Consider the following 26214-nt stretch of genomic DNA (forward strand, 5'->3'; position numbering starts at 1 on the left):
CATTTGTATTGTCCGATTATAGCAGCATAAAGTATTAAGGAACCATTTGTTTGATACTGATCTAGGAAACTATTTGTCAAATAGTACAAGTATTACAAACTATTCAAGAAATTAACTGTTTACTTAATGATATTGACATAGGAAACTATTCGCTGAAATGACAAACTATTTGCCTAAGTTGGCACCTAAAACCACTATTTGATATTATTTTAATATATATGACATGAACTATTGGGATTTGGAAACTATTCTATCATTGTGACAACCTTATAATATGTTCAGCACATCCAACATATAACTTTGGAGGAGTCTAAAGAGAGGGTTGGTTGTATATTGGGAGAAGCATGTTAACAACCCTATGCATAAAAGGAGTATAAAACTTCTCCAATGTTTCATCATTCACCAGCCTCGTTGTCGGCCGAGTTTTCACTAGAAAAGTCTATAAAAGAAAAGGAAGTGGCTCTATTTATCCCCTATTTTATAATCCAAAAACTGTTGCCCAAGGTGACAAACCAAGAGGGGGGGGGGGGGGGGGTGAATTGGTTTTTCTAAATTTTTTAATCTTTTAACTAAGTCAATTGATGAGTGAGTGGTTTAGTTAATATTAATTGAGTGCGTGTAGTGAAGTTAGAACAATACATAATACAAACACACAAGAAGTATAGTGGTTCGGTGCTCTCCTAAGCACCTACGTCCATTCCCCAAGCGTCTTCTTGGAAATTCACTATAATCCCGCGGATTACAGTTGGATTATTTTCCGGGCTCACAATCCAAAAACCTTTACACTTTGGTTTTTCGGGATCACCAAAAACCTATGTTGGTTTTGCGGGCTCACCAACAAACGTTCATCGTTGGTTTTACGGGCTCACCAACAAACCTTACAAAGTAATAAAGAAGAAAGAGTTTGAAACTCCTAAAAGAGCAAATATAACAATTTTACACTAATAGAAGAGATGAGAAAATAGTTATCGCTTTGAGGATGCTCTTCTCTTCTTTGCCAAGGTTCCTTCACTTCACAATGGTTTGGTGGAGCTGTTGAATACACACTCAGATTGCTCAACCATCTTTTTTTGAGACTTAAATGGAGAACCTTGATGAAAGATGCTAGGGCTTGCTTTTTCTTGAATGAACTTTGATTTTTTGGCAAAAGATTTCTTCCTCTGATGAATAGTGTCACTTTAAATACTTGCCCACCTCTCTTAGTCACTCTCCATTGGTTAGATTTGAAAAAATATCCGTTACTAGCCGTTGGGAGGTCAAAAAGTACTTCTGCAGAACTAGTCGTTATGTCTTTGCCCGTGCTAGGGTCAACTCAACTTACTGTTCATCAGACTTGGGGTCGACCCAACTTTCTCTGGGGTCGACCCAACTTTCTCTGGGGTCGACCCCTGCTACAGTGGGGTCGGCCTTCTCAGGAATCACAGAACCTTGTATTTTCGGCTGTTTTCACTGGGGTCGACCCATGCTACAGTGGGGTCGACTCAAGTTCCATTGGGGTCGACCCTCTCAGGGATTGCAGAGACATGGTTTGAACACATAACCTTGGGGTCGACTCATGTTCGGTTGGGGTCGGCTCCATTGGGGTCGACTCAAGTGTTCCTAGGGTCGACTCAAGGAATCTTGCGGTCAGCCCTCTCAGTGAATTCCAGAGAGTTGTTTTCTTGAGGCTTCAAACTAGGATCGGCTCAAGGTTCTTTGGGGTCGGCTCCTCACCTGGGGTCGGCTCAAAGATACATGGGGTCGACTCCACTTACTGTTCATCTGAGCCATTTTTGTAGGGGTGTGTCAGATGGTTCCATGGTGTGCCAGGGTCGACTCCACTTAACTTGGGGTCGATCAATCCATACTTTCCTGCATCTTAAGGTTAGACTAATTCATATAATCTATGAAACATTTTTCAAGCAATTTTGAGTGTATGCCACGATAGAGCTACATACTCTTAATAATGAAAATCACTGTTTTGCCCTTAAGAGTATGTTTCACTTGAAACTTTGCTGAATTAGAATTAAGAGTTCTTTACCCCTTTTCTACTACAAATTTTATCTCGTTGTTAATCATTGGAAGACGTCTTGATCTCATTCTCTTAATATATTATGAATGTATCGAGGGTGTCGTATTCATTAATGATGCATCACGTTAAATTGCATTATTAATTTTATATTCCCTCAATGGTTGTGTTAATCATCGAAATAACACTATCATCCTCAAAAACTCCTTGATTTCCGACTTCTTCTGCTACTAGCACTAATCGCCAGAGATGGAGACTTGTCCCCTTTGATGCCTTGGGCCGTCACCGGAGCCCCATCGCTGGGGATCATGAAGGATGAGAGGAAAGGGTCAAAATCCCTATTTTTAGCCTTTTCTTCCCTTTCTTTTCGTCTCCGGCCATCCTACCGCCGTCATCAGCCTCTTCTTGGTCGGCCGTGGGTTTCTTGACTCCATGCACCACCACAACCACCCTTTTTCTCTCCTTTCTTCTTTCTTAGCTGGAGAGAGACTCTGTTCTCTCTTCCTCTCTACTTTTCCTCACTTTTCTATTCTTTCTCTCTCTTATTTCTCTCTCTACTCTCGCCAGAGATGATAGATCTAGTAAGATACTCCTCTTAGTAATTTTGGATCAACCCTAATAAAGGGCCCTGATCCATGGTCGTCAACAGTGCGCTAACCCCACCTTGGCTCTTTCCAAATACTATTAGAATTGGTCATCCCTAATCTCTATTGAACCACCTATACCCTAGTCTAAGCATGATCAGATGAATTTTACTTTGATCAGACGGACCGAAGTATAGGACACTTCTGTTAGGTCAGTCCTATGAGGGTATTAGAATTAAAAAAATTTATTTTTTGAATAATCATGATAAATTTTGATGAGAATATAATTTTTAAATACTAGGATCTTAGAAGGATTTTTGAAATTGATTGGATTGATACTTTGAATTCGCTTGCAATGTAAGTAATATTTTACTTTTTCTAAATTTATCAGTGATTTATAAAATTATTATATTCATGACTCTTAGAGTGGTATTATTCATGATGTATAATATATTATTATAGAATATATTATTTTAGAATATTATGACAATATATGATCTTATTATAGATATGTTTGATTGATTTTAATACCGCATGATTTTAGAACTGAAATATAAAATCTAGAACTATTTGAATTTCAATCAGACTTTGTTGAGAACCACGCCAATAGAGGCTAATACATTGGCACCTGATTCATCCTGAAGGTTCTGTCGCAAAATGATGCACGACATACCGCAAGAAGAAATGTAGTCCTAAAAAATTTTGTTACAAGATGATGTGCAACTCACCGCAAGAAGATACACAATGTTATGACCCTAACATGGGGAAGATGTGATCATAGCTCATGATTAATAAGATGAATTGAATAATTAAAAGAATTAGAATCCATTTACAAAAACTTATTTTTTTGAAAGATTTGATTCGCGTGATAGTATTGTATATATGTTTATTTTCTATAAATTATTATCTATTTGATTGCCTAATTTATTTAACTAAAGTGATCATTGCTTACTGGGTTGTCGAGCTCATTATATAATTTTTTACTATTTTTACATATCCGAAGAACCTAGCATGATCGGAGATCAATATGGGAGAGCGACTAGTAGAACTTTGGCATAGATTTTCTTATATTAGAGTTTATTTAAATTGATGCATTACCTTATAATAATGTTAGAATCGTGAGACATTTAAATTTTGAGTTAGTTATTGAAATAAAGTTCGCATATTATTATTTGTTCCACTGCATATTTATGATATCATAACGAGATACTTTACATGCTTGTGGAGAGAGTTCTCTATGAGTACACGATGGTTGCCGTGATCCTCAGCTCGTGATCTCGGATTGGGACGTGACACAATACTTATCACATGCCTCAATCTCTCGTCCCTAGAGCTTTTATCTTCAAGGCTTTTCGATGTTTCTAGTTGATCTCACAACAACTACTCAAAGCACTCTCTCTCTCTCTCTCTCTCTCTCTCTCTCGTTGCTTTTTTTTTCTCCTTTTTGAAAAAAGAAAAGGATTCAAAAAGACCTCAGCAGTTTTATTGTGGGAATAAAGACTAGAAAATGGTGAAAAAGGTGACCAGCAAAATAAGAGGCGAGAGACAGAAGAAAGAAAATGGGACAAAATTGCATAAAAACACAACCTTCTATCAAGTAGCTTAGCAATGAGTATTTTCCACTCATGGAAGATGATCAGAACTAGAGCTTAAGTTTGATGGAAATTCTTTAATATGTTATTGAATATGACATTTCTTTTCGTCCACAGCCTCCAATAAGTAGGAAGGAACGGCTGGTCAAGTCCACTGCCTGTCCGTTTCCGTTCATGGACCGTCGCGAGCTTGAAGGAGTCTAAACGACTTTGGTCCACCATGCATTCGAGTCCTGTCCATCAGGAGAAGACTCCGTAGATGACCTTGACTTCGATCAGTAGGCAAGTCCTCGTCAAAGCACCATAACCACGAGCCTCTATTGCTCTCCAACATCCTCAAGTTCTCAACTCTAATTCCCCAAAGTCTTCTTCTTATCTCTTTTACTCGTTCTTCCTCGTATGAGTTGGGTCTTGTATCTTTCTTTGACGTAACAACTAGAACTTTGCTCAAGGAGACTAGCTAAAAATATTTTTAAAATTCTTCAGTTCTATATAAATATTCAAAAATTTTGCGACGAATAATCGATATGGGACCTAAACACGCGCCGCATGGCCCTCACCAATGTGATTCTATTTATATACTTTAGTTTTTATGATTCCATTTACTTAATGAACAGTTTATATCATCAAATAATGGAAATTCTCTCTCCTAAATGGAATTTTAAGGTAAAAATGACCCCAAACTAGGAAAGAAACATCAATGTTAGATTGCTGTGGAACAGAGAGAGAGAGAGAGAGAGAGAGAGAGAGAGAGAGAGTACGCCCAAGTGGCTTTACTTATGATAAACTGTATCTTATGGATCGATTAGGACAATCACTTCAAGACAAGGTTTCAGACTTCAAAAATAAAGAAGAAAATAGAAGCAAAAAGTTTACCAGACTGTAAATCTCTTTTGCTAAAAAATATATGCATCTATTGACATATGTATTTGGTGAGGCAATACAATAAGCGATGGCAACCAAATTAGTGGTAAAAACAACATATCGAGTTAATAGTTTGTAACCCAAAAGTAATTGATGAACAAGTCATGAATGAATTGTAACGTTTAAGAGTAACAAATTAATTTCCTAGTATTTCGAATCCTACTATTAGATCAGACTATAGTCTATCTGATCTAAGGGGAACATCAGACTCGATGTGGACCACCTTTGCCACTATAAGTAGGGTTGAGCAGGATTTAGGAGCGAAATACGCTGCATCAAAAAGTTTAATCGCAAGCCAAACTTCTGAAAATCATAACTTGGTCGTATAACATTTGATTGAGATTTTTTTTTTTTTGAAATTAGATAACTTTTTGAACTCTATGACTTAAAGAAGACGTAGCGATCATGCTCAAATTCTATCATTTGGGACTTAAAACAAGCTTGTTAAACTGGAAAAAAAAAATCGGAAAAAACTTTGATCGAACATATTGCTTAATCCAAGAAAAATTAAGTGGAATAATAGAAAGCAAAATTGATGTAAAAATCGAGATCTACCTCCTCTACTTCTTCAAATTTATTTCTACTAATTATATGTATTTTAAGAAAGTGAATCCTATCAAAACTAGAAAAGGAATTCGATCTAAATTGTGCAAGGACAAATTTTACTTTTATAAATATGAGTATGTGTGTTAGTTTTTTTTATCATCAATAAAAGAAAAGGGAACGTAAAATATCCTAATTTCGCTAATTTTTTTATCTCTTTGAATTTTCTTTTGTAAGGGTCGAGTTGAGCGGGTTGAGAAAAATCTTCTTTCTTCTCGATCTGATCACTATCAGTGAATTTTCATAAATAATTCAGATATTTTTAATTATTTTAAAAATACTATAAAGTTTTGTAATTTGACTTAATGCATGACTTGATATTAGTAGTGGCTTGTTTTTGGGTTACGGGTGACCACTTGTGCCTTTTTTTTTTTGGAAAACAAAAATATCTGATTTTTAAAACTTTATAGGCGAAGGGGATGAGCCTAAGGTTATATCCCCTTCAGGAGGATATAACTACTTAGGCGAACTCCCCCCCCCCCCTCTCCTACGTGAAAGTGGTAACGTAGTTACCTCTTTCACTCCGGAGTTACCCCCCTCACAGGGGGGATGAAGAATGAAGTGCTTCCCACGCACCCGCGCAGAAAGCACTTCCCCCCTTCTAGGTAGACTTATTCACCGGATATCCCCCCGAGGGGGACGAGGCCACAGGCCGAAGGGCCTCGACCCCTCCCACATGACGGGCCTTGATGTCGATAAAGTCGAGCTGGTCATCGATCAGGGTTGAGATGATTTTATGTATAACTATTTTATTTTACACACAATTTTTTTGTTTTCTGTACAACTTATTATATTTTGTTCTGTATACAACATATCATATTTTGTTTTGTATATAAACCAAGGATTAAAAGATAAATCACCACTAATGCAACAGAGTAGAAAGTAAATTTACAGTTAGTTGCAACCTAGCCATATAGTACTGTCTAGCCCGGGGTTGAACCGGAGAGATCCAACTCTATTTCAGATACCAATAAATTATGCAATAATTCATGATTACATGGCTCTATTTCCTTATATAGTGTGCTATTTCATATTCGACATAAGATCCATAGGCCATTAGATGATTCATGAAGAGCAGCTTTTTCAATATTAGATCTCTCCAGCTCAATTTCGAGTTGAAAAAGATCCTGACCTTTAGTTGTACTATGAGAAAATAGGTTTTTAGCAATGATTTTTCTAGCAGCAAAATAATATTTACCTCTAAAAACAATTTAGTGGCCAAAATAGACCAATGGATGCAAAAATGTAGCTGCTAAAAATTTCTAGTTTGATAGAGATTTTTTTGTAGCTACTATATTTTTTAGTCAGAATAAATATTGTAGCTAAACTTTAGTGATGGTGGCCAAGGAGTCTATTTTTTTTTATTTTTTTATGAATATCTTTTTAAATATTTCAATTTACATAAATACTCTCTTAAAAATTATATTTATTTATGTATCCTCATAAAATACTGTTTTTGCACAAATGACTCTAATATAACAGTTCTTCTAACACTGTTAATAAAAACTATAATTATTTTAATAAAAAATAAAATAAAATTTTGAAATTACTTTCTTATCATCCATCGCGATCGTCTTATAAATATTTATCTTTACATATCTATCCATTAAGAGCATTTTAGTTATTTTAATTTGAAATCGTTATTTGTTTAACAAGAATAAACATAAGTATTTTATGAGAATATACAAATATCAATTTAAAAAAATATACATACAAAATTTAATATTTAAGGGATTTTTTTTCTTCCCCATAGTCTATCACAATATTTCTTCCGAACACCACTCCCGCTTCACAAACAGTGCCTGCGAGGTCGCGGGCTTGGAGAAGACTCGGTGGAAGACCTTGACCTCGATCACCGCCATCCGTTTTAGGCAAGGCCTCGTTAATTGGACGGCAGCGATTCAAAAGCGGTCCTGATCCGAGTCAAAGCACCATGAAATCCATCAACTTTCCACGAGTCTTTATTGCTCTCCCACCACTGTTCATTACCAAGTACTCAACGCTAATTCCCCAAGTCTTCTTCGTAATGGTTTTGGATCCTTTTTGAAGTCCGCTGATCTCTGCAAGTCCTGTGAGAATGTCCTAGCTGATTCTTTTTAGATACTTTAGTTGCTATGGTTCCATTAACTTAATGAACAATATCTGTCACATAACAAAATTTTTCTCTCCCCTAAATGGAATTTTAAGTTAAAAACAACTCCAAACTAGGAAGGAAACATTAGAAGGTGGATTGATACAAATCTCAAATCAAAGTTATCGTTTTAAGTAAGATCGATCTTCTGCTGAAAAGTTATAAATCTTAGTTACAGCAAAATAATACTTGTCTCTACAAATATTTTGCATATATAGCAGCAAAAATAATTGTCTTTAAAAGAAAAATAAGTAGACCTATAGCGCCCATGGCCGCTCGAATATTTCTATTTTATAGAGATTTTTTGATGCGATTAATTTTTTGTACTAAAATATAAATATTGCCTCTAAAATTTTAGCAACGGTTTCTATATAATACTATATATTTTTTCCATCACGATAATGTTGCTACTAAAAGCCTATGTTGTTATATTATTTGGATAAGCAAAAGGGTAAGCAAATCATACATGTCTAGTAACATGATATATTATTTGGATATGTAATCTCGAAGTCTTAACAATTAAACATATTATACTATAACATACAGAAGTCTAATTCTCTTAGAACTACACCAAACTGAGTGAGACCTCAGCCATGTTGTTCTCTCCTTCGCCTTGCTTTGTCCTCCATCCTGACATTTTTAGATGCATGTTTAACTCCAAATGGAAGTTTTGATTATCACAGCAGGTGTTATACTTGGTGGACTTTAAAATTCATTTTCAGAATAGGATGATACTTTAACTTATGAATTGATGGCTTACATTTATGAATCCATTGAGAAGAATTCTAGATGGATTTGAAGTTATTGTAAGAGATTGGAGAACAGATTGTCGGTCAACGAATGTATTTCCTACAACATTGGTCCTCCGAGATTATCTTCTAATGATGCTTTTCTTCTCATGTAATTTGGTATTTAAAAATATCATTCAAAAAATGCCTAACACTTTGCAAAGGCTTAGCAAATTATGCAGTATCTTGAGCAAACTTTGCTTTGGAGTTTTGGCTTCTTAAAATTTGGAATATTCAAAATCTCAAAAAATTAAACCAAGAGAATTAAGAAAGGTGAATCCACTAGAGTAGAAGAGACTATATAATCTAATATAATAGCATCAAAGACAAACTCAGAATTCTTATGTGAAAGAAATGAGCAGTTGACTCAAAAAAAACTTTCAAGTTTTTGGGTTCTAATGATTCCATAGTACCAAAGCCAAATTCGCAAGAAGTTGCGAGTATAAATCCCCTCTAAGTCTGTTATTTATTTAATTCACTCAATGGTCATCTTGTCTCCAATTTTTCTCTCCACCACTGCGATTCAGGCTAAATATGAGGGAGAGTGTTAAACCTCATATACATTGCTAATTCATTCCTAAACATACTAAGCTTTAGGGTCAGGTCAACACGATACATTAGCGGGCTCAGGATGTATCTTTCGCACAAAAGAATGATTGGTCTTCTTTTACAATGCCGACTGTTAAATAGCTCCTTGCATGGATCTCAAAGCATTCTGAATTTTTTCATTCACCCGTCTGCATGGATCTAAAAGCAACTATTGCGCGATCCAACTGTGGATTCGTGCAGACGATTCTTCTTTCATTGACAACTTGCATCGTGTCATCATTTGCTTTAGACTCTTGGATTTAACAATCTTCCAAACAAAAACGTGTAAACTTATCCATTGACTTGGAAATGGTCGTACCAAAATTATCTTTAGTGCTGGCCCTCAACCTATCCCACACGAAAAGTATAATGGAGAAACTGAAGCCCGTTGCTTAAATTGAATAGTATTTAAAGGTGAGGCTGTGGTTCCCATTTATTCCTGTCCCTTGATTTCGATTACCATTTTGCTGTGAATCCTGAATCCACGTATAAAGGTCTTTAAAATAGAAGTAATTGCATAGAAACATTGTTTTGGAAAAGATATCTATATTTCTCAGTAACAGGGCCATAGAAATGGGCATTGTTGTGTTATGAACAAGGTTGACCATGTACTAGAGACTGAATGTTAGATGACACTTGGCAAGTAACTAATCATAAGATGGAACTCAAACAAAGAGTATGATATTAAATTGGCTAAGTACGAATCATGCTTGAGCACACCTTAGGATAGCCACTTTGCACTCCCTGACAACCTCAACTGAGAATAAAAAGACACCTTGAAGCAGATAGAAATTTTATATCTTTTGTTATCTTTTCTTTTTCCCTTGTTTTAATCTTTTTGTTGCTAATATCTTCCATTGCCTTATCATCTTGAGTTAACTCGCGAGAATGAAAAAAGAGAATAATATTATCCTTAAAGAAAAAAATTAGTTTTTACTTAGAAGTCATGGGGAGCCAAAAAGGGACTTAGCATGGCTTATCCAGGCTCTGGGGTGATGGAAACATTTTTTTTTTCTTTTTCTTCTTTCTTTTTTTTTTTTGTTGCTTGAGGAGAATCGAATTCTTATTTAATTCTTTTTGGGAAAGGCTAAAGGTTGTTTATAGTTTCAAGTATTTGATGGATGAATTAATTACATCCTGTAATTGATTAGAGAATTTTTCTGTTCTATATATGATTTTGATAAAATTCTCTATCTTTCAGGATCATTTATTTTGTTTCTCTGCTTAAAAAAGAATCATGAATTGAGCCAAGCGGGGTTATACGAGCAAGATGAGAATAGAAACTTGGGAAAGGTGTTCATGGGAAAATTGAAGGATACATGCTGAGACAAAATAGCTATTTTATTTATTTATTTATTTATTTACTTACTTATTTATTTACTTATTTTATTTATTTATGCTGGATATGTTCAATATGCATGAGATGCAACAGGAATAACTCTATCTACCAACATAATTAAAAAACGTTTTGTCATTCATACAATTTGTAATATATATAGCTCCAACTTCTTTTGTTTTTCTCCATCAAATTAAAAATTAAAACTTTTTAAGTCCTAACTATAACAACATGGAGAGGAATATGATAGTTTGGCATAAAGACCTAGAACCTTGTATATAGTACTCTATGATCTTTGTTATACATCTGATAGATGGCATTATCCTGTTTAGGGTTGGCAATCGAGTTGGGTTGAACCAGATACGGGTCCGATCGGATACAAGATAGATCAAAAAATTGTTATCCCATACTTGACCTATTTATTAAATAGGTCAAAAATTCAGATTCGAAGCTAACCATTATAAGAGATAACCTAACGTGACCTACAATGGGTTGAATCAAGTTAAATGTGTTAAACAGTTAAGTATTGCCACCCTATCAGTCAAAAAGTAGATTTCATGAATATATTTCTACTTTATTTTCATATAGTTCTATGTGCATCATTTTAGGGCAAAGATATAGGGGTATATTTATCATAAATCTAGTCTAAATATAACATTACGGGAAGAAAAAAAAAAAAGCAAGACAAATGCTCAAAAAGTCTGCTCAAGAGTTTATTAGGAGACCAAAATAGTGATGGTGATGAAACACATATGCCTCATCTGGAGAGTACGGATAGAAATCGGATAGGTTAGATTGGGTTGGAGGTCACCCCTAAACATTCAAATCTCTGCACAAAATCCAACCGACTAATCTTTAGCCCAAGCTCCTCAACCAAAGCGCAACCCGATCTTAATTTTTTGAGCTCAAATTCAAAATCAGGGTGGTTTCAATTGGATTGGGTTGGCATGATTGGATAGTTTAGCCAGGTCACATTTACATGCATTAACACCATAATTTCTATCCCAAAAAAAAAAAAAAAAAAAGCTATGGCAACATATGAGTATAATGTAGGATTGTAACTGCAGTGGCAGCGGGGATTTATGGACAATAGGCCGATCTAAGGACCTGCTTATGTGGACAATAGGCATTCATAAGGGGAGAAAAGATGTTCATATAAAGCATAATAAGATCAAATTTCATATTATTTCCTTTATTTGGTGTTGGGTTTATGGGGTGGTAGCTCTTTAGCAAGCAGCTTAAGCCTCATGAGACTTGTATGTGATTTGCTACTTTGTTTTAATGCACTAATAATATGTTCAGTGTATCTCGAAATGGAGGAAAAAAGAAATTCACATGATTTCATCTGGCTGGGCTCCGTAAGCGTAGTTCAAAGTCTGTAGCTATCATTGTATAGCACCATTCAAGCTCATCAGGAGCCCAAGACAGGCTTCTCTCCGTGGTTTAAGCTATTCCTTTAGGCTAAGGTGCAAATCATAGTAAACCACAATTGTCAAATGTTCTCATAGTTTATTTTTTCTAACAAAAAAAATATCCCACTTCTGCAGGATCCTAGGAAGGTTTAAGAGGGTGGGCTTGATGTAGCTTAACAAAGTTTGAAGGAAATGAAGGATCATGGTTGTGTCCTTCGCATTCCTTCGCACCCATCCGCCTTTGGATTGCCAACTGTGCAAATCTCAAAATGCCTCAAACCCTGTTATTCACCTGCCTGGATCTTAAAGTGAGTAGTGGATGATCCAATAAAGAATATTTGCCGAGAAAAATCTTTCTTCCAGAAATAAAAAGTTTTCAGGCACTAAAAATTATAAAAAATAGAAAATTCAAACTGTCACCATTACCCGCTATCTACTTGGACTGATCTAACCTTTGCCCTTTTATGTTCCTATAAACCATTACCCCCCCCCCCCCCCCTTCTTTTTTTTCCGATACAATGGCTGTCGCAAAACCTATCATTGTATTTGTCCGCCGAAGCCTTTTACCATTATAGCAAGCAATAACCCCAAACATAATATTGCTTACTAATTGTTTCTTACAAAAGATCCTTTCCATCAGATGTTAAGTAATAAATTTTTGACCACTGTAATGAAGAAAGGGAAAATAATTTTTCCTCCCTCTCGTGCTTAACCTGCAAAACTTCATCACAAACATGACATGCACATTGCTCAACCTCTTTGGAACCAATGATGAAAAATGACATGCAGTGATTAGTATAAAAAAGAGCCATCCATCATCCTCACTGCATGACAAGTAAACATGGAACATTGTGTTCAGCATAAAAATCCAACCCTAGTAGAGCAGAACTCGATGGTTAGTTGCTCTGTCAAAATCTGCACTTGGTTGAAGAAGCTTGCCATCACATTTTAATAGGAGATTCAGAAGTTTGAACCATGTGCTCGAGACTTGGTTCTTCAGAAATACCATTACTCCAAAACATGCTTTAAATAAGAAGCCATGATTGATTTAGACAAAGACAGGTTATCATCTGTTGCAACATGCAACAATGAGAATTCAACTAAAGCCTCCTACTGATAGAAAATTAAGAAATGGACTCATCAGAAGCTGATGGTCGGGTTGTCTATTCCTTTGAAACCTACCACCAACCTCCGCTTTGCTGATTTAGTCCGATAACACCATACTTCAAATGCCTCACTGAGATCAGGATATTTCAACTGCTCGGTCCTCTGCATCCATTCCATGAGTATGTCTGCCTGATCATTTGATGGCAATGCAAGCACCAGCGAGGTGATAGCCCCTTCAATATTCTGGCACAGATCGCTGTCCATCTTGTAAGGAAATGCTTCATCATCGGCACTCTTTGAATCCAGCAAGGGCTTCAGCTTCCTAATATAAGGCAGCCATGTCTTGAGGAACTGGACCCTCGATGGTGCCGGAAGAACCACATTCCCATACCCAATGGCATCCAGAGCCTTCCCTGTCACTTCTATGAGCTTTGCTTTGATCGCCCACAAGCCAGAGCTGTACTTCTCATCTTGAACCACTGCAAGCACATGATCAGATATGCAAGCCCAACCGGAAACGAAATCCTTCATCATTTCCATTTTTGGTAGTATGCTACAGATCCACTCAAGGTCCGATAGGCTCTGCAAGACTCTCTGCTCTGCCGCTTCTGGTGACCGATCAAACTCCGAGGGCAGCAAACTCAGTCCCTTCTCAAAATTGGTGAACATCTTCCCAAGGCCTGACCTCGCTTCGTATTTCACTTCTTCATCCACTGCTATTAATGAAGTCTCTTCATCCTCTAGAAGCATGTACTCTACTTGTTCCTGAGCAGAAGTCTTCAGTTCATCTGTAAATGGAGGAAACGAATTTTCGAGAGTTGTAGCAAGGCGAATTGCAGAGATGAAAACAGTCTTTGTGGCATTGGTGTCGACAGGTTGGACCCGTGCCAGTATGGGCATGGCTTCCGGACCTAAGGTTGGAACGACTTTTAAAATTTCCTCCTCTTCCTTTTCGTCCCATGGCACAGCCTCCAAGTACTGGATGCAGCTCTTGGTGATTGTTTCACATTGAAGAGCAATGGAAGCTCGGAGAACACCAAGGGAGGATTTTACAGAATCCCATGAGTCTGAAACTGACTCTTCAGAGAGGTAGCTTAGCTTCAAGAGCTTAACATAATGATCCAACTCAGATCCTGGGCAGTGCACTTCGATGCAGTTATTAGATTCAGGACTTGGATAAGTAGGATGTTTAGAAATCCAGTTTGCAAAGAACTTGCTCTTTTTCATTAATATGGACGAGTGGCAGTGGAACCACTCTGGCCTCCCATCTCTGTTTCTTAAGCGAACAGTGACATCGCTTGTGGTTTGATCACCAAACTTGCATGTCTCAGCTGCACCGGCTTGGTCCATGTGGTTATGTAAAGTCCAAAGAAATTCATACTTCATATAAATGATAAAAAGCCCCTAGATAGATCTGAAAAGAAGATAGTGAACTCGGCTATGAAATTTTAACAAATTTTAATGCGGCACAGCAGGAAAAATAGTATGAACTAAAAATATGATAACTTGGATTCCGACAATATAATTCCAACGAAACCATTCAATATGTCAATGAAGCCCATTACGTAAAGTTTTGACTCCCTTTATCTTTTCTATTCTTTCTTTAACAACGCTAGTGGTGCAATGCCGTGGTATACCTTAGTAGTTTTCATCTTGCAATATATATTTTCTTGAAGCTTCATATCCAGAAGAGTCACTGTTAATTTTGAAATAACAATTCAGAAAGACATGCTACTGGAAATCGATAATTCATTATGAAATGAAATTATCGTTCCTTAAAACCACAATTTATTAGGAAGAAGTGCATAACAATTGGTTGATAGACCCAAAAGAGAGCTACCCTTCATAAAATAGAGAGCATATGAGCACTTCACATAGAATTATTCTTGAACATCTCTTCAGGATTACAATATATCCCTCTCATACCACCTCTAGCTACAGAATCAGACTATTCATCATAAATTTCAAAAATATAGTGCCCAATGCACCCTCACGGCCTCACCTCTTATATACAGTTAGGCAAGCACAGCTGAAAGAGGATTTGATACCTAAGTCCATTAAAAAATTATGTCAAAATCTCCAATTACCACTATATTGGAGTAAACTGAAAAACTTCTTTAGCAGAACCTTTCCATATCAGATAACAACCCATACAAATCTAATCACCTATTAGTTAACTAGAATAACATTTCTACTAAAACATTACGAACCAAGAAGATATGATTTCAAACTTGTTTCCAGAAAGGCTTTGGGTAGGTTTCTGACATCTTGTAATTAGATTAATTAGATTTTTGATCAAACACTCATTTAAAAATATCATAGCAGCCCGTACACCTGGGGAGAACAATAACTTGTAATTGTTTATTTATGGCAATTAAAAAAAGAGAGGCCAAATATGATAAATCACTTACTTGTCTAATCATTTCTCTAGGAACTTAAGCTCAAGCTCATTCTGAATGGATTCATGTTTCAAGCTTTTAGGGCTGGGCCTTAACGAAGGGCCAAATTTCTGAGCTTGGAGCTCAACTACACAGGCATGGTCATTATTGCTAGTTGGGCTAGTGCAGCCCATTGACACTTTTACCCTCATTGCCTTCCCCACCTATCCATCTTGCATTTTCCATGCTGCTAGATCCCTTCAAATGCTGCTACTCAGAATGTCTCCAAGAAAGAAAGCTCTGAAAGCTGACAATAAAGAGTTAAAGACCATTCACAAAAACAAATCTTTTTGATGTTAGTGTTTGTATGCCTAGGGAATAGAGTTGGAAACAGGCTTGGACTGGTTCAGAGCCTTTCAGGGTGGGCTGTTCTTGAACCAGGCTGACACAAACCTTTCTAAAATTCAGGCCATGCAGAGATAAAGTGGAATGGATGTCATACTTCAAATAGCCTCGGATAGGCTTGAAGCCTGAACTCGCAGACATATATCAATTCCTGGCCATTCATTTCTCTATGATGGATTCTAGGATTGTCAATTCTATCTCATTCTCCATTAACAAATGGAAAGCCCTAGGCACTCTATCGTCTGTCAATCTCCTCCCCTTCATACCACATGTTGACTGCTCTCCTCATGAATCCACCCTTCCACTTGCCAAGCACCACACACTGCTTTACCATCCCATGGCTGCTCCACCCCTTTAATCCCATCTCTCCACTGTCATGAACTCCTCTCTCATCCACCTCTGTCCCCCCTTCCTCCAATCTTCCATTTCCCCTCTTCCCTTATCCTCCAAAAAATTCTCTTCCTTCACTGCGCTCCTGTCTCCCCTTCCAACAACCTCTCTTCCTTCACTCTCCTCCTTGGGTTCTTGCCTCCTTTATTCCTCATCTAGTCCTCTACACTTCTTTGTGCTCTCCGATCATTGAGCCTCCATCACTAGTTCATCTCATTGACATCAAACTCCACATTGTGCCACTGTTGCAACTTTACAGCCTAACTCTTTGTCACTCTGCCCATCCCCGAGCCTTGGGCTCAGTTGAAGCTAGGATTGAGCCTCTAGCTTTCGGGCTTGAACCAAATTAAAAACTAGCCTCCACATTTTCATTTTGGACCCCAGACAAGATTTAATACAACTACAATAAGTCATATCAAGCCAAGGCTAGAAGGGGCAAGTCTTAAGCCCAACCTGTTTCCAGCCCTGCTAGCGAAGAGAAGCCAATGAATGTATTGCAAGGACATTAGCTGGATTCCTTGAAACTGAGCCCCTCCTTGACACCTTTAAGCCCTGATCACTTTTTTGAGAAAACGGCAACCCCGGCTTCAAAGTCTTCCTTTCTACCCATGGAACTTTCCAATTGAACTCTCTCTTTCCCAATTCATGATTTGGCTTGGTATGGTTGAGTAGATTAGTGAAACAAAGGATAAAACAGTGAAGAATATTATAGAAAAGAGGGGGAAAGGATATAAGCTACTTGGATGTAAGGACAACAGCTCTAATTGGGTGATAAGTTGGGCGGTTGACCTTATAAAGAAGCAAAGGGGAAGAGAAAAAGAAGAGGAAAAAGCAACCCATGGTTTTAATCTGCACTTGGTAAGTGGATTTGATAAATCTCTCCACATACACATATATATAAGTATACTGCATATATAGACATATCCACATGCACATGTATATATACATACCAAGGTACGCCGAACTGGTACTAGTCGGCGTACCGGTGGCAACCCGGACCGAGTCGGTACCGGTTCGAGCCGTACTGAACCGGTACCGACTCGGTCCGCCGTGCAGCGCGGTTCCCAGCGCGGGCGCGCGGGGCGTGTTCCTCGCATTTCCCCCGCATTTCCACAGGCGAGGCCGCGCGCACAGGATGCGTTTTCCCACGCGGGACACTCGCAGCCACATCCTTTTCTTTTTCTTTTCTTCTTCTTTTCCTTCTCTTTTTCCTTCTTCCCGATTCTTCTCTTTCCTTCTCCTTTCTTCTCCTCTCTCCTCTCTTCTCCTCCCTTTCCCCCCTTCTCCTGCGAGCACCCCGACGAGGATTACCCCGACGAGACCCGATACCGATAAGTCTTCTCCTCTTCTTCTTTTCCTCTTTCTCTTCTTCTTCCTCTTCTTTCTTACTCTTTCTTCCTCTTCTTTCCTCTTCTTTTCCATGTGCACGAGCACGTTGCCCCGCGCATACCGGTGCGAACTGGTCCGGTTCGCATAGGTACGTAGCGGAAACTATTTTCCACAGCTGAACTGTACCGATTGGCCCCGATATCAGTACAGTACATGCTGAACCGGCCAGTATGGGCCGGTTCAGCATACTATGATACATACATACATAGATATATAAACATATAGATACACACATGCATATATTATATATGTGTGTGGATGTATGTGTGTATATACATGTATATATGTAATCTAAATAAGAATCTACACTGAATGTTAGGCATGTCTTAGCACCATATTACAGAAAATGTTTTGGAGACAAGAATACAGGAATATATCACCTTTCTTACCGGACCTTACAAATTTAGCAATAATTGGATATAATAGAATTCATAAACTCTTAATACTTGAGAAATAACATAGTTTTTCAATGCCACTATATTAATCTTCCTGCGAAAATTAAAAAAAAATTGTTCTTGAATCAACTTTTATTCTAATGGAATTTGAATTTTTGAGAAAATGATGTCAATGTTTCAAATCTAGTCAAGGGACCAAATAGCACATGTGCATTATCAGGCTGAGTATCCTGGTGCATCAGCAATAAGTATTTTTAATATTTTAAATAAATAAAATATATTAATATAACAATAGCGAAAATTATAGCATAATTTATATTGTCAATATTATTAAAAGATTCATGTATCCACCTCACCTGAAACCAATACCTAACCCAATCGCCTATTTGAACCTGCCCCATTCACATGGGCCTGCATAAGAGTGGACCGCATGCGGTCGGAGAATGCTAAAAGAGCTACATTTGCAATTGAATAATAATAAGTAGGCCGCAGAAGCCATTGCATGATGCTAATTTTGTCAATATGTATTGAGATAGTGCTAAGTAAACCTTCCTTTCAGCCCATATGCAGCTCAAATGCATATGGTGTCTGCATACAAGGAATGTGATGCGGTCAAGGAACTCCCAAAAATTTGGTCTTAATTTGAAATAATGATAAGATCTCTCAACTGGAACTATGGGCTCTTTTTAAGCAGAGACTAGGGTATTGCTATAAGTGCTGTCTATGGTTTCCAAATATGGACATCAATTATTTCATCAAATAAACAACAATACATATTCTTAGCCAATCATTACCATCCATATCAGAATGGATGGATGTTCAGTCCCATAGTGTTTGAAATCTCATGGACTCCTGCTCACTTCATTCTCGTAATATCAGTTTCTTTCTCAAATGGCTCTTCATTGCTATATAGAAGTGCACATGACATAAGAAGGAAAAGGAGACAAAAAAGAAGAGGAACTTGGATCAATTTTTTCATTCAAAAGACGAAAAGGGAGAAGAAGAAGATTGATGGAAGGTCAGTATATTTCTGAATTTTTTTGCTCATTTAATTATAATTAATGTTTACTAGTTAATTGTTGTTCTAATCAAACAATTTCAAGATACTAGAAATGGCTTGAAGAAAATTATATTTATGAATTTTATGAAGGATAAGGTTTACCCTTCCCCAAGCAAAATCCTGGCTCTGTCATTGGATAAGATGAGGCATTTGGATTCTCAAATATGTGAGTCATAAAGTGCAAACATTAAGGCATAAGGCATAAATCTTGTACAGCGAAATATGCTCCTAACTAAGCCTTTTAAAGAATTTATCAAAACCACATTCCCTAACAAAAGCAATGCTTCTAACTTCTAAGAGTGTGTATTCTATCATTTGAAATAAACATCAGCTGAAATTCAATAATGGTTCCTGTGTTTGGGGTTATCAGCACACCCTGATGCGTCATCCAAGGGCATTTTGGTCATGATTTCAGGCAGTCAAGAAACAGATGCCCTAGTGATCCATCAAAAGATTCATTATTAGCAAAAAAAGAAAAAAGAAAAAAAATTCAAACATTAGATCTAATATAATACAAGAACGGAATATGACAATATTTTAGGAAAGATCCATAGACGGTAATAAGCTATAAAGGACATGTAATGGCAACACGTGAGTGACAAGATAGCACAATATAAAGCCTATATAAGGTGCTTTCAGTAGGAAGTATGTCACCCACCATGTTATGCGTAGGCTCCAATTATAGTGCACCAATCTTAGAAGCATGCACCATAGCATCTGTCCAAGTGTATTCCCCTATCATTTTAACATTTAACATAGAGATATTTACACATCTTACAATTCACAATAAACATAACAATTTCAGTGAAACAATCAGCAATCACAAGCGATATTAATAAAATAGATAATTTAGATGGGCAGTGTAGTAGTAAAAGGAAACACAAACAGAAGACTGATGAATATGGCAAAAAAAAAAATATGAGCATGGACACATTATTAGGTAAATACAAAAAATTGAAGAGTTTGTCCGTCAAAACTGTTGTTAACAGAGAGCTACAAATGGTCTGAGCAATCTTATATGAATAAGGGAGGACATGGGCCAGGTTGGGTGGGGTCAGTTACCTATATCAAATGTATAAGGGCCTCTCTTAAACCCGGTCGGTTAGGGATGCCCAACTTGAACCTGATAGAGGACCAACCTGTGTGACCAATTTAAGAACCAAGCCCATTTAATTTCTGGGTTTTCTATCTTATAGGCAGAAAAACCAAGGATTGAAGTACCGAGGATTGAAGTCATACCGACCAAGAGTGGGTTTGGTATTGCGCTGAAATGAGGATCATATGGATAAAAGGTACCATTGGATATGCATAGATACACCCCAAATACTCTTGGTGTGGCTTTTCTTATCTATTTTCTTATCAAATGTTATGATTTGCAAGGAAGAACTGTGAGTATTCAGTTAACTACCCTAGTTATGATTTCCTCTTAGAGCTGAAGTTAGAAACGTGTATAATTATCACATAAGTAATATATCAAATTACATATATATCACATAGTTGTTAAGATTAGCATTTGAAAAGCAATTAGAATACTAGAAATCATAATATATAAGGGGTATACTAATAATTACAACTAACAGACCGATGCACACTAAAGAAGTCTAAAACTTTCACAGATTTTTACAGATGGGATAGAAGTGTAAGTATAATTATCTAAAACTTAAGATTTTTCAACATGATAATTTTTTAATATATTTAGAAATAGAAAGTCAAAAAAATTGCTACTAAAATTCAAAAACTAATACAAAAGTTTTATTGCAAACAAAATACACAAACCCAGAACATAGCGTATAATTAGCTATTACATCACAATAAATGATTAATTAAGAAATTAATTAATAACTTAATATTTTATAAATGATTTATTAAGAAATTAGTTTTAATAGCTTATAGTCACAAAAATTATTTTTAATTGAGGGCTCTTGTAGACCAGCTCTATATATACATCATATAAAACAATTAGCCGAACATTAGTACTTTTTTGCCAAGTAATTTCAAGTTTATTTAACTTTCAGGCCTAGGCTCAGTGGAAACGAGCACCTAAATTGACCCTATTATTTGTAAAAAATTGCTAGGATATACATATCACAAGTGCAAACATGCTACCAATATTTTATCAAAATTTTGTATTTTTATTATGCAAAAAAATTAGTCCTGTAGGATTGTAGATTAAAACATTATCTATATCATATCCAAAAAACAAGCCAAACAAATACTCTTTTATCAGATTAGTTCCAGATTAAATTGACTTTTGGGTGTAGTATGTGGGATTGCCCCCAAAATCCACATACTGGAGCTTTGATTCATGTTCTCGAGCATGAATCCAAGCGCGATTATATCTTCCCTAGATTTGGCAAGTTCTTGGGGATCTTCCCTGGATTTTTGAAAAAAGTAAAAAGAGAAGTGACATACGTTGAGTCCCTTGATGTTTTAAGCCCATATCCTTGATTTTTGATGAAAAGCACCTAGATCCCAAGCCTCTCACCTTGCTTTTTCTCCCTCACTGTTGTTTCTAGCCAAAGATGATGAGAATGAAGGAGAAGGAAGGCTCAAAAGGGGGTATTTGGTGGTATGACTTGGTCTCGCTCTTCTTGAACCAGTCAGTTTGGGCTGAACCAAAGCCAATATATCCAACCAGCTCAATCCCAGAGCAGTTCGGTTGGTTCAGGGTGTGGTTCCCTCTGAACAGAGCCTATGCGAACTGAGAAACCGTTGATTCAGTATGAACTGAGTGATTCCCGCATCCTGAGAAAAAACTGCAAAAATTTGGGCTGTTTATTTTAGGCATTTATGATAATTAAACTAAGACCAAACATTAGAAAAGAAGATAAGCATTGAAAGCTAAAACAATGATCTGCCTAACTATCAGGTTGCAAAATCATGAAGACATGAGTGCAACTTTATCTCCAAGCAGCCAAGTTACCTATAAGAGTTAATAGAAGCCATAACCACCAAAATAGCCATTGCCAAGAGCTGCAACCCTTGGACCAGTCAATAGCTTGGAAGACCCTTACAGACCGAAGCATTTTCTTACAAGAAATCTTCAAGCACTTTAACAGATCCCACCCACCTTCTAAAGGGTCTCATTTGAAGCTCTGAAGTAGATAAGCTTGCTAAAGATAAAGAGAAGCGAAACCCAAGGCTAAGGAGAAGTGAGGTGAGGAGATCTTAGTGGTCGATCAAGAGGAGTTGAGATTAGGAGACTGGTGTTGCAATGGTGGAAAGGTGCAGCTTGGTACAGTCCTGCACTATGTTGTTGGGAAAGGGTAGCTGGTGGGGTCAGGGAGGAGAGGACAGTTAGAGAGAGGAGGAAAGAGATTGGACTTGGGAGCATCCAACAGGATCTAGTAGTTTAAAAACTAGATCATAGTGCCCATCTCTTCCTAGCTAAAGTCTCCAGTATGGTCGGCGAATCGTCCCAAACCGGGCAGTTCGGAGCGTACCGAGCTGTATCGGCAGCGAACCGGAACGATTCCGGCAACCGAAAAGAAAAACTGTCAATGGAGAAGGAGAAGGAGAAAGAGAAGGAAAGAGAGGAAAAGAGAGAGTAAGCGAAGGAGGGAGAGGAAGAGGAAGAGAGAGGGAGGCGGAGGCCGGCCGGCGGACGGCTGCCAAGGCCGGCCAGTGGAGGGCTGCAGAGGCCGGCGAGCCACGCGGAGGAGGCAGATAAGGGGCACCACCTCCGGTTTCCTATTTCGAACCGAGCCATGCGGAGGAGGCAGATAAGGGGCACCACCTCCAGTTCCCTGTTTCGTTCGAAACAGGGCCCCCAGAGGGGGGCTCTTTTTAATTTGGCGATTTTTAAGTAAGTCGGCAAATCAGCAAATTAAAAAGAGGCCCTTTTTGGGACCCCTATTTCGAACAAAACAGAAAAACCGGAAGCATAGCCCTTCTCCACCTCCTCCACACGGCTCGCCAACCTCCATCGGCCCTCCACCGACCTCTGCCACCCTCCTTCTCTCTCCCTTCCTCTCTCTCTCTCTTTTTCTCTCTTCCGTTCTCCCTCTCCCCCGCCTCCTTTACTGTGTCAGTACAGGTCTGGCACGGAATGATACAGAGGCGTATTAACCCGTGCCACCAGGCAACCAGTCAGGGCTTCGGTTCCAGCACAGCAGACCTTGATCTCTAACCATTGGTCAATATCCAGTGGCTTGTATAAGCTTACTTTTTCAAATTTCATTATATAACTAATACAAACTTAATTTCTAGGTATAGTCCTCCGACTCAAAACATTAAGGGGCTTTGATCTAAACCTGAAAACTTGCTAACAGGTTGGGGTTAGCTGACCCACTAACCCAATAAGTGGGTCTAGGCAAGTTAGGTGCAAGTTGGTGGGGCCACATAAACGAGTTCTGGTCAAAATTGATATCCCTCCAAATGAAGATGAAGAAGTAGTGATTGGATCTTCTTAAAAAGCTCATTATGGATCAAATATCTTGAGCATTTATATTCCAAAGTTTCTTAAAGTTATGAAGTCAAATAACAGATTCAAACATGATAAAAATATTTGAAATCATGGTAATTCAGTTTAGTCACTACATGGATGAAGTTACACATAGTCCAAAAATTATGTTGGTTAAAGAGACAAACAATTATGTTGCCTAAATAATTACATTTGGATTATGTACCATATCCAAGTCTAGTCAAACCCTTAAAGTAGACAGTATGGTAGTTGAAGGGCTAACTTGTTAGATGAAGAATCATCTAGGTGTAATGTCACCACAATACTGAACTAAAATTGTAAAATTCTACATCGAAACCATGTTGGGACTGTGTTCCTTGACCACTCTTGTCAACATCGGAAAATCCATGTCGACATGCATAGGCCAGTCAGATATGCATCAGATACTTTATCCGATCTTGGACTGCCACCTTGCCCGTATTGAAGGATTGGCTAAAAGATATACTTCAAACAACAAATCTGAAATGGCTCCAGACAAACCAAAACATAACAAGAAATAGGCTTTGATTGCTCTTATGACTCTTTTAAGGTTAAAGGGATTAAGAAAATAATATTATGTCATATATATTTTGTCCTCAAGCTAATTATCAATTTCTCGTAAGAAGCATGTTTTTTCTTTTTTTATAAAAGCAATACTGGTAAGCCAAACACTGCCATTGTTTTAGTTTTCTCGAAGAGTTTGACAAAAAAAAACACATAATTTACCATGTTATTGTTTTCTCTAATATTTATTGATGTAAAGGCCCTTAAGTTGTAAATAAAAATAGCAAATGAACAACCTAATAGTTCATGATGCATATTTGTGACCACTTTTATGGTCTCTAAAGTTCGCATAGTTACTAGTCTACCTCCCTTTCCAAAAATACCTATGATTGCTTTTAGCGCATTAAATCAAGAGTTACACTGCCATCGTGATATGAGTTCATCCATCACTAATAAGTTGGCATTAACATCAACAATCCACTTGTTAATTACATGTAAGACAAAAAAAAACTTAATAACTGTTTCCTTTTGACCCTTTTCTACTTTACAATATAAAACTCAATCTACTACACAGTTAAAGCAAAGCTAATTTTTCCTATTTTTCCCTGTATCCTGTTTCTTTGCCCTTCTCATACCAGATACTTAACATGCATCCCTATCCAAATCTACTATCCATGTTTACGCAGCATTAGTATGTGCAATTCCAGTTCTGGCATCTGAGGAAAGCTAGCATTTGGAAGAAAAGCCAATGGGATGTGAGTAATAAAACTCATTGTTCCAAATAGCAGATCGCCCTCATCACGCGCAATAAACCTATGATCATAGCCGTCCTCATTCCAACTTTACATTCCGGCATTCAGCAGATTTCATTGGTAAGACAATTTCTTGATATGCACTAACAAATAAACTCGTTAAACCTCTTAAACTAAATTTATATGATGCCTTAAAATTCCATAACTCCATATCACTGTGGAAAACATTTTAAATTACATGCTCAAAATATCAAGGTACCCCTAAGAAGTTCAATTGAAACCCAGCAAACAATCCACAATCAATCAAATCACAACGAAATTCCTCATTCCAATCATATATATTACTACCACCAAAGGACTCCACCATACGACCTCTCTCCAAAACTTCAGTCCCAATCATTTACTTCTTTTTACCTTTCTTTGAGGTACAATATTCTCTCAAATCCAAAAACACTCAAACCTTTCATTCCACTTACCCAAATAAAAACCACAAATTCAGAGTCGCCTCCAGAAACAACTCCGGCACGTCATATCAACAAAAAACAGCATCAGTCACCCAATACAAGTTTTCAAAATCACAACTTTTAACTACCCAAATTATCTATAACCCAAAATTCTCCTTTTACAAACATTAATAGCGCAAAAACCGAAGAAATAGAAAAACCCGTCTCGAGCTATAGGGTAAAACAAAAGATTTTTATATTAGGGGAACAGAAAGAAACATCATAAGAAACAAATCAATCGACAAAAACAAAAAGAGGACGAGAGAATCCATACCACAGAATGATATGTTCCTCATCCCAAAGAAATCGATCGGCCGAGCGAAAGAAAGAGGACGAAAAGAGGCGCCTTTTCCTTCTTCCTCCTCCTCCCCACCCCAACTCACTCACTGAGACACGGAGAACAAAGGGGAAAGGAGAAGAAGAACTCACCCCCAGAGAGAGAGAGAGAGAGAGAGAGATCAGACCGTCCAAATTTGGTCGTTTTCTTCTCCTTTTTACGTCAATTTCTATGGATTATCGTCAGCCCCCAACAAATGATTGGTAGAACGAAAAGGCTCACAGCTGCTTTCATCGAGGGCAGTTCCAGTTTCACTTGTGCCCCGTAGATGAACTTAGCTTAACTGAGGTCGGCTAATAAAGACAACGCAACACCAATAGATTTGTCATGATTTTGATCAGTCGGTGGAGATCTAGTGGGGAGCATTGATAAGGGTTTGGCCTGTCCGTTGTCACTGTTGTCCTCTTCCTTAGGCCGGGGGTCGCTTATACAGTGAATGTAAGTGCTACAAAATTATTGGATGTGTGGTGATTGATTTGAGATTGAGGGTTGTGCATGGGAGACAGGTGCGCAGGCGAAGTACCACGACTTGTTTGATTCATAAAATTTTTTTATTAAAATATTTTTAAAAATAATATCTAAATAAA

At 37.5% G+C, this 26214-nt stretch overlaps 1 protein-coding gene across 10 annotated transcripts; it reads right to left on the bottom strand.

Annotated features, from left to right (window-relative positions):
• Positions 1 to 12724: 12724 nt before the first annotated feature.
• LOC103716717 (BTB/POZ domain-containing protein At3g05675-like) lies at positions 12725 to 25829 on the bottom strand. 10 transcript variants are annotated; one of them, XM_026808309.2, is made up of 4 exons: positions 25565 to 25828; positions 21576 to 21846; positions 19749 to 19807; positions 12725 to 14487 (listed from the first exon to the last, which is right to left on the bottom strand). In XM_026808309.2, the coding sequence occupies exon 4, from the start codon at positions 14457 to 14459 to the stop codon at positions 13107 to 13109; it is 1353 nt and encodes a 450-aa protein (XP_026664110.1). In that variant the 5' UTR covers positions 14460 to 14487; positions 19749 to 19807; positions 21576 to 21846; positions 25565 to 25828; the 3' UTR covers positions 12725 to 13106. The 10 variants fall into 10 exon arrangements, with proteins under 10 accessions (XP_026664110.1, XP_008803048.1, XP_017700585.1 ...); XM_008804826.3 differs by having other exon boundaries at positions 19749 to 19825; XM_017845096.3 differs by having other exon boundaries at positions 21503 to 21846.
• Positions 25830 to 26214: the final 385 nt, after the last annotated feature.

This window comes from Phoenix dactylifera, chromosome 18, assembly GCF_009389715.1.
Source record: "Phoenix dactylifera cultivar Barhee BC4 chromosome 18, palm_55x_up_171113_PBpolish2nd_filt_p, whole genome shotgun sequence".
Taxonomy (NCBI): domain Eukaryota; kingdom Viridiplantae; phylum Streptophyta; class Magnoliopsida; order Arecales; family Arecaceae; genus Phoenix; species Phoenix dactylifera.

Excerpts from the sequence above, each read along its gene's own strand:
- LOC103716717 (XM_008804832.3), bottom strand. The coding sequence starts at position 14,459 with ATGAAGTATGAATTTCTTTGGACTTTACATAACCACATGGACCAAGCC.